The sequence below is a fragment of the Astyanax mexicanus genome, chromosome 10, assembly GCF_023375975.1.
Source record: "Astyanax mexicanus isolate ESR-SI-001 chromosome 10, AstMex3_surface, whole genome shotgun sequence".
Lineage (NCBI taxonomy): Eukaryota > Metazoa > Chordata > Actinopteri > Characiformes > Acestrorhamphidae > Astyanax > Astyanax mexicanus.
This window is the reverse complement of record NC_064417.1, coordinates 8,846,468-8,862,651: the sequence shown is the minus strand read 5'-3', so window position 1 is coordinate 8,862,651 and position 16,184 is coordinate 8,846,468. Positions and strand designations below refer to the sequence as shown.

At 37.0% G+C, this 16,184-nt stretch overlaps 1 protein-coding gene across 4 annotated transcripts in view; it reads right to left on the bottom strand.

The window, feature by feature from the left end:
- Nucleotides 1–16,184, bottom strand: part of ntrk3a (neurotrophic tyrosine kinase, receptor, type 3a) — a 438,952-nt gene that overhangs the window by 212,548 nt on the left and 210,220 nt on the right. For all 4 annotated transcript variants that reach the window (XM_049483984.1, XM_049483986.1, XM_049483985.1 and 1 more), the window contains exons 5-7: nt 5,385–5,539; nt 3,253–3,395; nt 2,995–3,136 (exon numbers count right to left, since the gene is read on the bottom strand). In XM_049483984.1, coding sequence (XP_049339941.1) covers nt 2,995–3,136; nt 3,253–3,395; nt 5,385–5,539 — 440 coding nt within the window. The remainder of the gene's footprint in view (nt 1–2,994; nt 3,137–3,252; nt 3,396–5,384; nt 5,540–16,184) is intronic.

Sequence of the window (16,184 nt, the reverse complement as noted above, 5' to 3'; positions counted from 1 at the left end):
TAAAGACACGTCTGATTGCCTGTTTCATACCGAACGGCACACTGGACTTTGAAAAGCAACCAGGGTTTGATTTCAGCCCATTGATTGCTGCTGTGTGGCATATAACCCTTAATCATTTTCTTACATTAGCATGTTCATAACAATCATGAGCTGCTGACTGCGGCTGCAGTGATTCCCCTGAAATCGATGGATTGCAGTAATCAGCATCAGAAAAACGCTCTGAGGGAGTTTCTCCTGTTGAGTCTTGGTTCCTCAGTGTTTGTCCTTATGCTCTTGAGGAATTCATTTTGTGAGTATTGATTCTGTTTCCACAGTGTTTTTCCTCGTGCTTTCAGGAAATTTCCCTTTTGATTAGAGGTTCCTCTCAGTTGGCCTTCTTAGGGAGGTTCTCCTGTTGACTCGTGGCTTTGTGGCTTTGCTTTTGTAGATTATTGGTTCATTTCAGTGGTTCTTCCTGTCTTAATGTGACTACTACAATGTTGCTCTGTTCATTTTTTTGTATTGCACACCAACACATACAGTTCTGTATCATAACTACAGAATCGGCAGTTGAAAGGTGACTTATAGTAACAGTAAACAGAATTATATAAAATAACATTCTAAAGTAAATATTGTTAATATATTAATTGTTATACCACGGTTAGTTCCGACCCCGCAGTGTGATTGGCTGACAGGCGTTTTGTGAGTGCCATTATCAGCCGGTAATGCACTGTAACCGATTGCTCTCCATGTAATACTCCACCACATACAGGTAAGTTAGCAACGATGCAGCGAAACAGTGCAGCTACAAACGGAGCAGCAGTGGAACTATTTTTTGGAACTCGCGGAGTGTTTGTAACCAAACAAATTGTATTTTCTCATCCTCTTTAACTTAAAATCTTTCAATAAACAGTGATAATGTAACTGTGGTATAATCACAATAACACACTCGAGGTTGTTGCTATAATGTGGAATATTGGCACCGTTGTGCTACTCTCTCTTTCGTGTATTATTGCTGAAATAACAAATCATAAAGAATTAATGAGCATATGTCACATTTAAACAGTAAGTAGTGTATTGTCTGGTCTATTTTAAAACATAAGGTGCACCAGGAAATAAGGCACATTATGCAACACTAGTAAGGCACAGGGGTGTCACCATGTTTTCCTTCTAATTAAGTAAAGCTAAGCTAAGGTAAGTAAACAAAACTGTAATTCTTAAACACAAGTCAAACAAGTGCTGTTAGAGATGTTAATCTACACAGATTTCTGTCCTGAAAACTGTTTATTTGGGTGAGTAAAACGCTTCTGTTTATTTACAGTTGGATTAGATTTCCAGATTTCCACTAAGACTAGGTGCAGCAATATTATCATTAGCAGCTAATTGCTAGCGCTAGCGGATAATACTCACCTCTGAGCAGCAAAAAAGCTAGCGCTTAAAATGCTAATGCTGTTCCTTATAGTGGAAAAAATACAGTAGCTAAATGTACCCAATTATGTTTTTCGAGCTCTCAGACTGCTTCTATAACTGTAACGTATCTAAAATAAAATTTGAATTATATTTTTTGCATGTCAGATGAACTAACAGACAAATCAGTAGTAATATGTTTGTGTTTGTATGCACGTGCATTTTCTTCATAAATACAGAAAATTATATATTTTTTCTATAGATCTTCTACAATTACATATTTAAATGACCTAGAAAAGGCTAAAACCAGAAGCTGCAACATGAGAACGACACAATTTTTCACTGGAGTGACCACATGAACCACATTCTCCAGCATGTAGAGTCACGCACTGAGGTGTAAAGAAATCCATGGCATTAGACGATGCAGCGTTTGATAAATCTGTGTAATCTTTCTCTCTCGGGTCGTGCTCGCCTTTCTGAGCATGAAATCTCTTCAGACAGTTCAGAGTCCAGACAGTGGAGTCCCCACGCCCCACCCCCCCCCCCCCCATTTACACAGATCGATAAAAAACACAAATGACTTTTTCTCATAAACTGAGGGTCGAGCTGTAGTCCAGTCTTACTATCGCAACAGACACTGTTCCTCTCTGAAGCATCGCTGAGCAAAAGCACTGTGTTTTTTTTTTTTTTTTTTCCGGACAGTGAGAAAATTATTTAAAAGGGCAAAGCTGGTGACCTTTCACAGAATCTGTTATTCAGTTTATTACAGTAAAATTACAATGAATTCATTGTATTCCTAGATTCAGATGTTTAGATTTAATATTAGGATAAAGAACACTGGATACTGTAGCTCCACCTCCTCTTCAGTGTATATTAGCACAATACCTACATTTAGAGTGTTATTAATATATACTGTATATTCACCCCAATGAGAGACTGTAGCTCCACCTCCTCTTCAGTGTATATTAGCACAATACCTACATTTAGAGTGTTATTAATATATACTGTATATTCACCCTAATGAGAGACTGTAGCTCCTCCTCTTCAGTGTATATTAGCACAATACCTACATTTAGAGTGTTATTAATATATACTGTATTTTCACCCTAATGAGAGACTGTAGCTCCACCTCCTCTTCAGTGTATATCATCACAGTACCTACATTTAGAGTGTTATTAATATATACTGTATATTCACCCTAATGAGAGACTGTAGCTCCACCTCCTCTTCAGTGTATATCATCACAATGCCTACATTTAGAGTGTTATTAATATATATTTACCCTAATGAGAGACTGTAGCTCCACCTCTTCAGTGTATATTTTCACAATACCTACATTTAGAGTGTTATTAATATATACTGTATATTCACCCTAATGAGAGACTGTAGCTCCACCTCCTCTTCAGTGTATATTATCACAATAAAGATATATTTTTTAAGCTTAGTTTGTGTCAGATTTCTCTTAAATAATTCTTCTCATAGATTTTATCACTTTTTATAGCATGCACAATCATTTCAGTAGAATTCCCTGATTGTCCACAGAAAACAAGCTTTTCACAGACAATGAGATAAAACTAAGCTAATGCAACCAAACAAATCTTCACTTACACTGAACAGACAGCTGAACAGAAGTATTAGTCATCCCCACGACGTTCTCCGCGATGCAGGTCAACACAAAGAAGTTGTCCTCTCGACTGATGTTGAACAGAGTTAGATTGACGGAGTGGACGTTTGGAGGATGCTGTATGGCCTAGAAAAGAGAATATTACAATTATGTTCACACTGTCCACTTCATGAGAAACGTAGATGATTCTACTTTGCTCTGTGCTTCCGTTTAGTGATTGCTCCAGCAGAAACTCAGTGTACCTGGTGTGTGTTAATGGAGTGAAGCGCTGACACTTTCCAGTCCACGTCCGGCATGGGAATTCCCGAGCCGTTACAGATGATGGTGAACCTGTCCCCCTCATTAACGGTCAGATTACCATGGGTCACACTGATCTCAGGTAAATCTGCAGGAACAGAAAAAAATAGGTTTACTGTATTAAAAAGACTATTACTGTAGTATATTTCTGTAAGGATCTCCATTATAATACACTGAAAAAAGCACAAAAACTAAACAATTATCAGATATAAATATTGTGCACTAATATATGCGTACAGAATCGCTAATAAACACATACAACCCAATCTTATACCCTGCACAAGGCATTCTTCTTCTCTGCCTTTCTGATATTTTTCTTGGCCTGCCACTTCTGGGCTTAACAAGAACTGTCCCTGTGGTCTTCCATTTCCTTACTATGTTCCTCACAGTGGAAACTGACAGGTTAAATCTCTGAGACAACTTTTTGTCTCCTTCCCCTGAACAACTATGTTGAACAATCTTTGCTTTTAGATCATTTGAGAGTTGTTTTGATGAGCCCATGATGCCACTTTTCAGAGGAGATTCAAATAGGAGAACAACTTGCAATTGGCCACCTTAAATACCTTTTCTCATGATTGGGTACACCTGGCTATGAAGTTCAAAGCTCAATGAGGTTACCAAACCAATTTTGTGCTTCAGTAAGTCAGTAAAAAGTAGTTAGGAGTATTCAAATCAATAAAATGATAAGGGTGCCCATACTTTTGCACCGGTCAAATTTTGGTTTAATGCATATTGCACATTTTCTGTAAAATATTACTGTGTCCATCAGTTATTAGATATATCAAACTGAAATGGCTGTTGCAAACACCCAAATATTTAGAACTAAAAATGATTAAGATTAATAGGAGTGCTCAAACTTTTTCATATGACTGTATAAACACATAGTGCCTATCCTACACCCTACACATAGCATGTTGCAATGCTCATCACTATCTTCACCCTGCTAGGTCTGTCACGTTGGACACATTCAGGTAGCTGCACCCCTAAAATAGACTCTTAAAGGGAATGGGAAGTGACATGCTAATTTATGGTTTATTTCACATTATTCCCAAAACACACCCATGATTAAATAAGAGAATTAGTACATGCATTGTGTGTGTTTTAAGACAGGCAAGGCATACTTTTCCCACTGTTACGATAGCAAAGACACACAGAGACACCCTGAATCAAGCTGCACGGTGCACAGTTGATGGATCACATAAAGATAGCTTAAATTGGTGTACTGTATATATTAAATAAATACATGTCATTAAAAGTCATAGATAAAAGTCAATATATATTGTTATGTATAACTCATTGCTGGATCAACAGCGTGTTTGAGTGTATGCTTTCCACAGCTGACTGTTTACTGTTTTTGAGCTTTATTTAGTGTATTTTTGCTGGGTTTCCTGTTTGCGAGGGTTATGATTAAGGTTAACTCTGCTGCTAATGAATATGGATGTTTTTAAATAAGCCTGTTACTGATTATTGACTTTTAATGATGTTCAGTAATGACAATTTCTCCTTATAAAAATGTCCCTGAGATGAAGAGCTCGTGCTTTATTATTGCATTATTAGGAGATAGCACTTTCCACCGGGCATATTGGTTTCATTTTTTATTCTCGCTCATTTTGCTTCGTTTTGTTTTCGTTCTGGTGACACATAATTAAATATATTGAACACGGCATGCCCTGTTAGGACTTAATATGACATGTTTTTGCAAACAAACAATAAAAAAAAACATTTATTTGTAACCATTTAATAGAAAATGAAAATGTAAAATATTCAGTACTTTGGATCAGAGATGCTCATTCTTGATCCTGGAGATCTTCCACCCTGGAGATTTCAAATCTAACACACCTGAGTCTCGGATGTGTGCATGCTCCTGGTGGCTTTAATTACCTGCATCAGGTGTGTGTGATTAGGGGGGAGGTAAACTCTGCAGGGTGGTAGATCTCCAGGACTAGGAATGAGCATCCCTGCTTTGAACAATATGTTCGGGTTTGTTTTCCGGACAGGGATTCAGCTCAGTCCTGGACTTATGATATAGGAGATTTATGATAATAACAATAATAATTAACAATAAAGCAATAAATACCGCATTGTGAGATGTTCATCAGCTGCAGGGGGATTTTGCTGAAGCCGTTGTTGCAGAACAGCTGCTGGTTATGGAGCCCAGCTTCACCCCTCTGCTGCCACAGCTGGATCCAGCGAATATCACAGCTGCAGTTAAACACGACCCCCTCCAGCCTCCTGCCAAAACATAAGCAGAATAGAACATTTAGAGCCATTACTCTCACACACATATTAAATGCATGTATGTATATTTTTTTCCTGCATTGTAAATGAGTACTGATGTCATCCAGACTATGAAGGAACACATTGTCAATCTTGTAGAAACTTAAAAGTCTTAAACAATCTAAAATCAAGCATTTAGGTGCTTTTATCTGGAGTGCTGTAACTCTGATGAACTTATCCTGTGAAACAGAGGTAACTCTTGGTGTTCCTGATGAGTGCCAGTTTCATCATAACAATTTGAATGGTCTTTTCGACTGTACTTTAGGATACTTTCAAAGTTCTTGACATTTTTCGATTGACTGACCTTAATTTCTTTACTTAGTTAGGTAGTTCTTGCCATAATATAGATTAGAACATTACTCAAATAGAGCTATTCACTGTATAACAACTCTACCTTTTCACACTCTTCTTTACAACTGATGCTCTCAAACACGTTAAGAGACAAGAAATTCAAGAAAAGTAATTAACTCTTGACGAGTTCAGCACAGCTGTTAACTGAAAGTCTGAATTCCAGGTGACTCTACCTCATAAAGCTGACTGAGAAAATCCAGCCAACATGTGCAAAGATGTTTATCAAAGAAAGAGGTGCTACTTTGAAGAATCTAAAACCTACATAATTTCATGTTTTCCTTCATAGTTTGAATGTCTTTTAATCTACAATGCAGAATTGTTTAAAACTGATGATCTGGTTCCAGTGGCACCTGTAAAAGATAGATATATTAGGCAGCAAGTGAACTGCCAGTTCCTGAAATGGATGTGTTGATGCAGGAAGAATGAACGAGCGAAAAAAATCTGAGACACTGCAGCAAGAACCAAACCGTGATAGCTAAACAACTGGCTCAGAACATCTCCAAAACACCATGCAGGAGTTCCCTGTTTCCTGTATACCAGTGAAGTTCAATCTTATCCCCACAGGGTTGGTGTGGCTGCAGGTTGTCAATTGAAAAAACAGCAGGACACCTGATTCCACTTGTCCGATCAGGTGGTCGGTCTTCAAACAGCTGATGACAGGAGTTTCTGCTTAGCTGGAAGCTGGTTCAGACCAGTCCTTTGGGGATAAGACCAGACACACCTGCTGTATTGTTGTGTGGTCAGTACCTAACAAAAGTGCACCAAGTCCAGAAAGCCAGTGATCACTCAAGACGTATTGATGCATATGGAGGCTCCAACTCCAACGACAATGTTGGATCTGCTGCTTATGTTAGTCTTGGTGTCAGACACCACAGGACACCAAGAAACCAAGAAAGCCCAGCAGCACCTCTACTTCCTGCAGAGACTAAGGAAAGCACACCTTCCACCTCACATCCTCACCATGTTCTACAGAGGGACTCAATTGTTACACAAGATATAAAAATGCATTTTTGAACAACGAGCATGATACGCTGCCTGGCCAAAAAAATGAATAAAAAGTCGACACCTAGATTTTAATAAGTAAATGATGTGGGGTTGATGCTGCAGTTGGTCTGCAGGTCTAGATTCAGCAAAAGTATGTGCTGAAAGAATGAGGTCAGCTGACTACCTGAATATACTGAATATAGACCAGGTTATTCCATCAATGGATTTTTTCTTCCCTGATGACACGGCCATATTCCAAAATAACAATGTCAGGATTCATGGGGCTGGAATTGTGAAAGAGTGATTAATTCAGGGAGCATGAGATCATCATTTTCACACATGGATTGAGAGAGTTCACCACAGAGTCCAGATCTTAACCTCATTGAGAATCTTTGGGATGTGCTGGATGGAGAAGAGCTGCTTTGTGCAGTGGTCAGACTCTACCATCATCAATGATGCTGCAAGATCTTGGTGAAAAATTAAACCAGCCACACTGGATTGACATAAATCTTGTGACGTTGCAGAAGCTTATTGAAACAAAGCCATAGTGAATGTGTGACGCAATCAAAGCTAAAGGTGGTCCAATTTGTTTATTTTGGTGGCGACTTTTATACATTTATACACAGACACACACCCACACACATGTGCACACAGTACATATAGTACATACACAGACATTCAATAAAAGAGAAAGAATTTATGTGTACACACAGCTATCATCCATAGCAAAACACCATCCCAACGAGAGAAAGAGAGAGAGAAAGAGAGAGAGAGAGAGAGAGAGAGAGAGAGAGAGAGAGAGAGAGAGAGACTGCACTGAATTGCCTCCATCTGTGGCAATCTGTGTGTGTGGACATTTGGCTTTGTGGTTTTGGACATTAGCCCCTTCCTGGCCTTCTCCGTCCAGATAGTTTTAGTGCCAAATTCACCACTAGTGCCTGGCATCTGCTTTACTCCGAACAAAAACACTTGCTTTGTCTGAAAAAAAAAACTGGAAAAATAAACAAAATATGCTGCTCACAGCGCCGAGCAGCGCCAAACTCAATATTCATACATCAGTGCTATAGGGGAGCAGTACCAGTCAAATATTGGACCAACCTCTTCTCATTCAGTAGGTTTTCTTTCATTTTTTGATTTTGTACATTGTGAATTTAATATTAAAGACTGCATTAAAGCTATGAAGGAACATATGAGTAATTATTTAGTAAGCAAAAAGGGTACCACTTTAAAATAAGACTACCTTTATAAAGGTTTTATAAATGGTTTACAATTAGTTTATTAATGGTTACTAATTAGGTTGTAAATGCCTTAAAAATGATTAATAATCAGTTATAACACATACGTAGAAAGAGCGACAATATAGATGGCTGTGGGTTCACTATTTGGCAGACAACAGGTCTACGTACATTTCTACGTATGTGTTATAACTGATTATTAATGATTTTAAGGCATTTACAACTTAATTAGTAACCATTAATAAACTAATTGTAAACCATTTATAAACCCTTTATAAAGGTAGTCTTATTTTAAAGTGGTACCGCAAAAAGTGTTAAACAAACCAGAATATGCTTTATATTTTAGATTTGTCTATGTATCACATTTATCTTTGAGGACAGATCTGCACACTCTTGGTTTAATTTTAATCTCAGTGTCTTCATAAGGGAGAGTCACCTGGAATAGTTTTCTCAGCATCTTAAAGTGAAGGAGTTCCTGGAGGTGCTGAACAATAGTTGCTGCTTTTCCTTCACGCTGTGAAGCTCCAGCTCATCCCAATTAAATCACCTCAAATCACCATCTCAGTTCATCAGCTTTAGATCAGGGGATTAATGTGGAGGACAAACCACTTTTTTTTACTGTTTACTACATACAGGAATTTAATATGTGTCACTTAACTGTTGTCATGTCTTTAATATTAATCTACAGTGTAGAAAATAGAATGAAAAAAGAAATAAAGAATGCCACTGTATAACTTATTGATCTGTACTTGTTTCACTTTACAGAAGAAGTGAAAGCATCATTTGTGTTGTTGCATTCATTATGTCATTCTGAAATAATGTAAATTTAACAAAACATCCAGATAAACAAAAGCCAGATAAACATTATGTCAAAGGTATAAAAAAACATAAAAATGAAAATACAGGGATTTTTTTTTATCATAACAATGATGCAAAGTAAAGGTTTGTAATGAGTGTGAAGATTTCTTAGAATCTATTAACAGTGATTCTGAGTTTTTACCACCTGCTGCATGCAGTATTTCTGCACTCGTTATGAGAAGATGCCAGTGGGTGTGTGTAGTGTGTGTAGTGTGTGTGTGTGTGTGTGTGTGTGCAGTGTGTGCTGCTATGGGCGGATTGATGATTATATGAACATATGGGCTCATGATCATCGCTGCTTCTCTGGACAGACGGAAAGGCGTGAGGTCAAACCCACACACACGTTCACGCCTCCAGCCCACAAACCCTGCAAACCTGCCCTTCCGACGCCTTTTCCTGTGTGAGAGTGTGTGTTTGTGTGTGTGTGTGTGTGTGTGTGTGTGTGTGTGTGTGCCAGAGTCTTCTTCTCAGCATCAACAAAATATTCTCCTAAACTATCACAGATCCACCAACTCTGTCTCTTACATAAGAATGAATAAAAGGACAGTATTTGGACAGTTGATAATTCATAGTTTAGGTATTTTAAAAAAGAGGGTAACACTTTACTTGGATGGTCCATTTTATGGCCTTGTTGATGCTCAACTGACATTCAACTCACACTGAATTGAATGTCCATTAAATTTAACTTAACCCTATGTTGAATGTAAATGATTAAAAATAGAACCTAACCGTATACCTAACCCTTACCTTAACCCTTAATCAACCATAAAATCAAACCCTACACCTAACCCTTACCCTAACCTTAACCTAAACTTAACCCTTAATCAACCATAAAATCTAACCCTACACCTAACCCTTACCCTAACCTTAACCTAAACTTAACCCTTAATCAACCATAAAATCTAACCCTACACCTAACCCTTACCCTAACCTTAACCTAACCTTAACCCTTAATCAACCATAAAATCAAACCCTACACCCTTACCTTAACCTTAACCTAAACTTAAAATCTAATCCTAAACCCAATCCTAAAATATTAAGATAAGCGTTTGGATTAGAGTTGAATGTTGGGTTTTATTCAATAGAGAATCATTTACTTTCACCTTTTAGTTCATTTGCATTTAATATACATGTAGTTGAATGTTAGTTAAATGTCAGTTGAGCATCAAAGAGGCCATCGAATGGACCATCCAAGTAAAGTGTTACCCAAAAGGGTTATATATTTTAAGAACCTTTAGCAATGTTTTAAAAAAGGTTTCAGGAAAGTTAGCTTGTAATGTTCCAAAAACGTTCTGAAAATGGGTGGCTCATAATAGTATGCATCACAACGTTATTAGTCTTTACTTAACTTTGCATAATGTTCCCAGCTAGATCAATACTAACATTATGGAAAAGTGACACTCTCAAACCAAAAAAAAATAAAATAAAAAATAGACACTGACACAAGTGATGTCGCAGCAACATCAGCATAATGATTAAAAATGTTTAATAATAAAAAAACATTTTAAAAACATCCAGAATTTTTTTTACAAATTGAACATTCAAGGAATGTTAACGGTAATGTCCATAAAATGTTCTATGAACCAAAAATTGTTAGCTGAGCTCCTTTTTATCTACTACATTTTGGAGCATTGCTGTAGAGATTTGATTTTATTCAGCAACAAGAGCATCAGTGAGGTCAGGATGACCTTATTCCAAAAAGTATTGGATGGAGCACCATCATTTCAGAAAATACAGTTCCACTGCTCTACAGCTAAATGCTGGGGGGCTTTGTACCCGTTTACCTATGCCTGGCACACACTGCATTTGACATGTTTCCAACACATTCTAACATGCTAACTGTATCTGCTCCAGAGAGTTTGATTCTATTGGCAGACAGGCTGTGAGTGTGCATTTGCACATCTGGTTCAGCACAAAGCAATGGTGAGTCTAGGATTTTTCTAGAGTAAGGGACCATCAAGGAGCCACAGTATTCAAAGTATCAAAGCCAAAGTATTATTTCACCAGTCACACAATGTTCAAACACTTATAAACTTACACAGTTCATTTGTATTCCAACATTTTAGACAAAAAAATCAATAAATAAAAAATGCAATCCAAATTTAAAGAATCAAAAGGAAAACGTGTATTTTGCAAATTTAAAACAGAAAAAAATATAGATTAACCATTTATTTTTAAATGTACTTAGTTACTTTATTATTCTTTTTTTAGTTGTTTAGGATTTACTTGTGCTTGGATTGTAGAGTTTTTACTTGCATTTTTGTGTTTTTGTGAATTTTTGAGGAATTTGTTTTGCTTAATTTTGTATATAATCTGCATTTTTTGTTATATTTTTGTGTAAAACGGTTGACACAAAATTTACTATAAATGACAAAAAAAAATCCTTACTAACTCTACATGCATTTTTACTGCACTGTGCAAAATACTCTCAAAGACACATAGCATGTGAGAAAAGACTGCATTTTATTCTTTTTTTTTTTTATTTACATCAAATCATCTCTCAAACATAAGCTTTAATCATGCCAGGCATTCTTATTTGGCTCATTAGCGTCACTAGTGCACCTTTAATCTGATCATTGCTCTCGAGCAAAAGACAGATAAGTGATGAGTGACAGGACAGGGGGACATTAGGGGGCCAATCAGGCTTCAGCTGGGGCCAACGCCCTTGTGGCCCCTCCTCTAGAAAAAAACAGTGAATGAAAGTAGCTGCATGCATCATAAATATATGGACATAGATACGTTAAGAATGGTTGACCCGCTAATGAAGGTCTAGACTAGGATGGATTACAGTCTCTAATGTAATCCAGCAATGTGCTGTTTCTGATAAAGTGGCCGAGAGACTCTGTATGCAAATATGTAACAAATACGAATGCCGGGTTACGCTTGCGTGCCTTTGTTCTCCGGCCAGCATCGCTTATGCATTTTGCACAATTATACCATTTCAAACAGCGGAATTACTGCCTACGTCCCCACGCTGGCCCACCAGCACACCACTCATTTGCTGTGTTATTCAATAATTGGCTTTATCATTTCATCTGCCCCGCTCCTCTGAGACAGCGCAGGGACGGGCGTAATCGTCTTTGCTCTGCTCGGCGCTCGGTGGCTCTGAAAGGGCTTCCAGCAGGCAGGAGCACCGCGGGGCTCGGGGAGCGTGCTGAGGCTGAGCGCAGTGGGATGGTTCAGGGGGATGATCTCTGGGGAAGGGGAGGGCTACCTCTGCTTTTAGATCACACAGATTTTTCTGCCCGCGTGAAATCTCTCACCTGGCGCGCAGCCGGCTGGAGCGCGCTAATCTTAGCCACTAAACCACTGTGTGTTTCTTCACGCATCAGCCCAGATAACCTCTATCAATTACAAGATATGGTGGAAAGATAACACACGAGGCGTTATCTTAATACTAAATGCGGCCACACAATGAGATCAGCACATCTGGAGCGAAAAATAAGAAAAAAAACAGCAACAATGCAAGCTTAGCTTTAGGCCTGGATTTATGACAATTTGAAGACATGGGATTCTTTTGTTTATTCTTAGTTTCTTTATTATTCTTAGTTTCCAGTGCTGATAAAGTGCTTTTTGTTTTAAACAACTACTATGCATCATATTTTCTGTACTTTCTCATCTTCAATAGTAAGGATGTATCCGGATGTATCGTCAGATATTGAATAAACATGTCAAGTTTAAGCACTCAAAGCACTCACATTTCTCTTCACAGCAGTGCTTCAGCCAGTATGTTCTTCTTTAACTTGTTTGTATTTCGTCACTGTCCAATGAATGAATCTCCAAAACAACTACTTTACAGGAAAGAGAAAAAAACTTGTAAAATTTTAATGGAAGTCAATGTAAAAAGAATTTATTTCAGGTAATTTTAAACAGTTTCTATTGGTCTGTTCATCAAGAAGTTTTGGCACAGTGTGAGGGACAGTTTGTTTGTTCAAATTACGTAGTAAACTAAAAAGCAACAAAAATGCAGATAAGTGTTGGATAGTCATTGGACAGCAACGATTTGTTTTATTATCAAAAAACCCTGGGTTGCCAGACAAGGAACAGAACAGCAGGAAAAAAAACAAAGAATGCTGCAGCCTTAACATCCTCCTTAAAAGCTCCATCAGCAGAGAAAGAGTAAAACACAAGAAAATATTGGCAATGCGTGTAATAGATGGAGACTTAGTTTATCTTAGTTTAGTAGCCCAGAAGGACTACAAGACGGATGCCAAGCTGGTTACTTTTCTAAGATTCATCTATAGTTATTTCAATATCCAAATGCTCACATTCATACTCAGGGCTCTGCGTTCAAAACTGCTGTTCACAAACACTCTCCATCTAATCTGACTCCATTTAATCTGACTGAGCTTGAGCTGATTTGCAAAGAAGAATGGGCACAAATTTCAAACACTAGATGTGCAAAGCTGGGGGAGACATACCCTAAAAGACTAGCAGCTGTAATTGAGGAGCTGAATACTTTTGCACACCAAATGTATTTGTAACCATGCATGATTTTCTTTCCACTTCACACTTGTATATCACTTTGTGTTGGTCTTTCACATTAAATTCCAATGAAATATACTGTATTTATGTTTGTGGTTGTAATGTGACAAAATATGGAAAAGTTCATGGGGTATGAATACTTTTGCAAGTCACTGTATACATTAGCCAATTGACCTGTAAGAGTATAGCTTGTCTTCACTTGCCACTGCAATTTTTTTGATGCATCACATAAGCCATTGCCATCCACAGTGGACCGTGTAGTTGGTGGTAATAATTATAAATGATGGCAACTGGCTGGAATTGCCCATGTTAAAAAATAAGTGCAACTCTGGCAGAAATCATATCTAAATTTAAAGCAGGAGACCCCACAGACATATCCCAGAATTCCCAGCAGCGTACTTTAGCTTCCAAGAAACATGGCAAAAGTTATGGGATACAAGCATGATGCTGGGTCAATGTCCAATGACATTTTACACGTACAGTGGTGTATGAAAGTGTTTGCTGTCTTCATGATTTCTTAATTTTTTGCATGTTTGTCACTCTTAAATGTTTTTTAGATCATCAAACAAATTTAAGTCACATTCCCCAAAGAAAACACAAGTTAAAACATTACTTAACTGTGTTTTATCACACCTGGGTTCAATTTTTCTATCCACACCCAGGCCTAATTGCTGCCACACTTGTTAATAATCAAGAAATCACTTAAATAGGAGCTGCCTAAAAAAGCTAAGTAGAGCAAAAGATTAATCAGAAAAAAAAAAAAAAAACTGAGATCCTCATTATCCACAAAATGACAAAAAACGTACAGTGGACCAGTGGTGAACCTTCCCAGGAGTGGCCGGCCGACCAAAATTAGCCCAAGAGCACAGCGCAGACTCATCCAAGAGGTCAGAAAAGACCCCACAACAACATCCAAAGAACTGCAGGCCTCACTTGCACCAGTTACAGTCAGCATTTATGAGTCCACTACAAGAAATAGACTGGGCAAAAATAGCCTGCCAAAACAAAACATAACATAAAAAAACACTACTGAGCAAAAAGAACATTTTTGCAAAAAACATGTAAGTGTAAATGTAAGTGTATGTAATATTCATGAAGCTATAAAAACAGAGTATACTACTGTTTTCTAAAGGAAATTACAGGTAATTTTATTCCCACATTTATCCATGAATCATTCAGAGTGCTGGATTACAGTATTTACGCACAAGCGATTACTGCTTTTAGTGTATCCTTGCAGGTTTGACCTGAAGCACTGGATAGATTAGACTGCTGATTCTCAGAATTTATTATGATTGAGGGCAAAAACACAAGGATCAGGGCTTTTTTTTAGCTCAAACATTTAATCACAAAAAAAAAAAAATCCAGATTAGTCTTTACTGTAGAAAGTTACTGCAAAAGCTACACTATATTTACAAATGTATTTATTGATCCATCATTGAATCATTGAATTTACTGTAAGTGTTGCAATCACTTCCATGGCTACAGGTGTATAAAATCAAGAATGGGTCTCTCTCAGGAGCTCAGTAATTTACAGCGTAGCACTGTGATAGGATACAGTACTTGTGCAACAAAGCCAGTCGTGAAATTTCTCATCTCACTACTAAATATTCCACAGCCAACTGTCAGTGATATTACACTGAAAAAAAAAATGAGTAATTTACTTTAAAAAAGTTTCACAACTTTCTGCATTTGCTTTTTTAAATTTAATTTCAGATAAATTTAAGTAACTTCAACTTGGTTTTAAGATTTAAATGTTACATAGAGTAAATAAGTGAACTGAACTTCAGTCTATACTTTCTTTTAGTAAACTTCATTTATTTTTGCTTATTTTTCAAAAAGAATGTATTACATGCCATCCATGTGTTGAGACAGTGTAATGTGTGTTTTAACTAAAAATATTTAAATTTTAGGAAATATAATATATTATGTATAATAAATTATTTGAGTAATGTTGTATAAATTGAGTAATTGTAATTAGGTAATATTGTATGCATAAATTAAGTAAAGGTTAATAAAAGAAAGGATTGATTCAGCAAAAATATATTAAGTAAAGTTTACTAAAAGAAAGGATGGACTGAATTCAGTTCACTTATTTACTCTATGTAACATTTAAGTCTTGAAACCGAGTTGAAGTTACTTAAATTTATCTGAAATCAAATTTACTTTAAAAAAACAAACGCACTGGGGGAAGTTTCTGTAGAAATGCAAGTAATTTTCTTCTGTATTTCAACTCGCTGCTTCCTGTGTTTCTCAAACTAGTACATTTTACACTGCTTTAAGTTGTTTTCTGGTGTTGTTTTCGTCTGTACTTTATTTAAAGTAAGACTTGAACAGCTAAATCCAGCGTTAGCTTCGCGGGTTTGCCGTTTGACTGGTTAAACTAATTCCCCTTTAGCCGGGTTTCCTAGCCAGAATAACTGTAGATTAACCTGTACCTGACTGATTTAATGTGTAAATAGTGAAATTATGATGGTTTTCTCTATGAAGTGCTGTTGCTTATTCAGATTATTTTGTCTCCATAGAACTGGAGCTGTTTTGTTTTTTTTTCCTTTGAATTTAATAAAGTTTTCTCCCTACTTTATTTATTTAGCTTGTTGAGTTTTTATTATCACTATGCTTATTATAGTATCACATCTGAACTAGTGGGTATGGGGAAATTTCAGACTTTGATTTGCAAATAAATACAT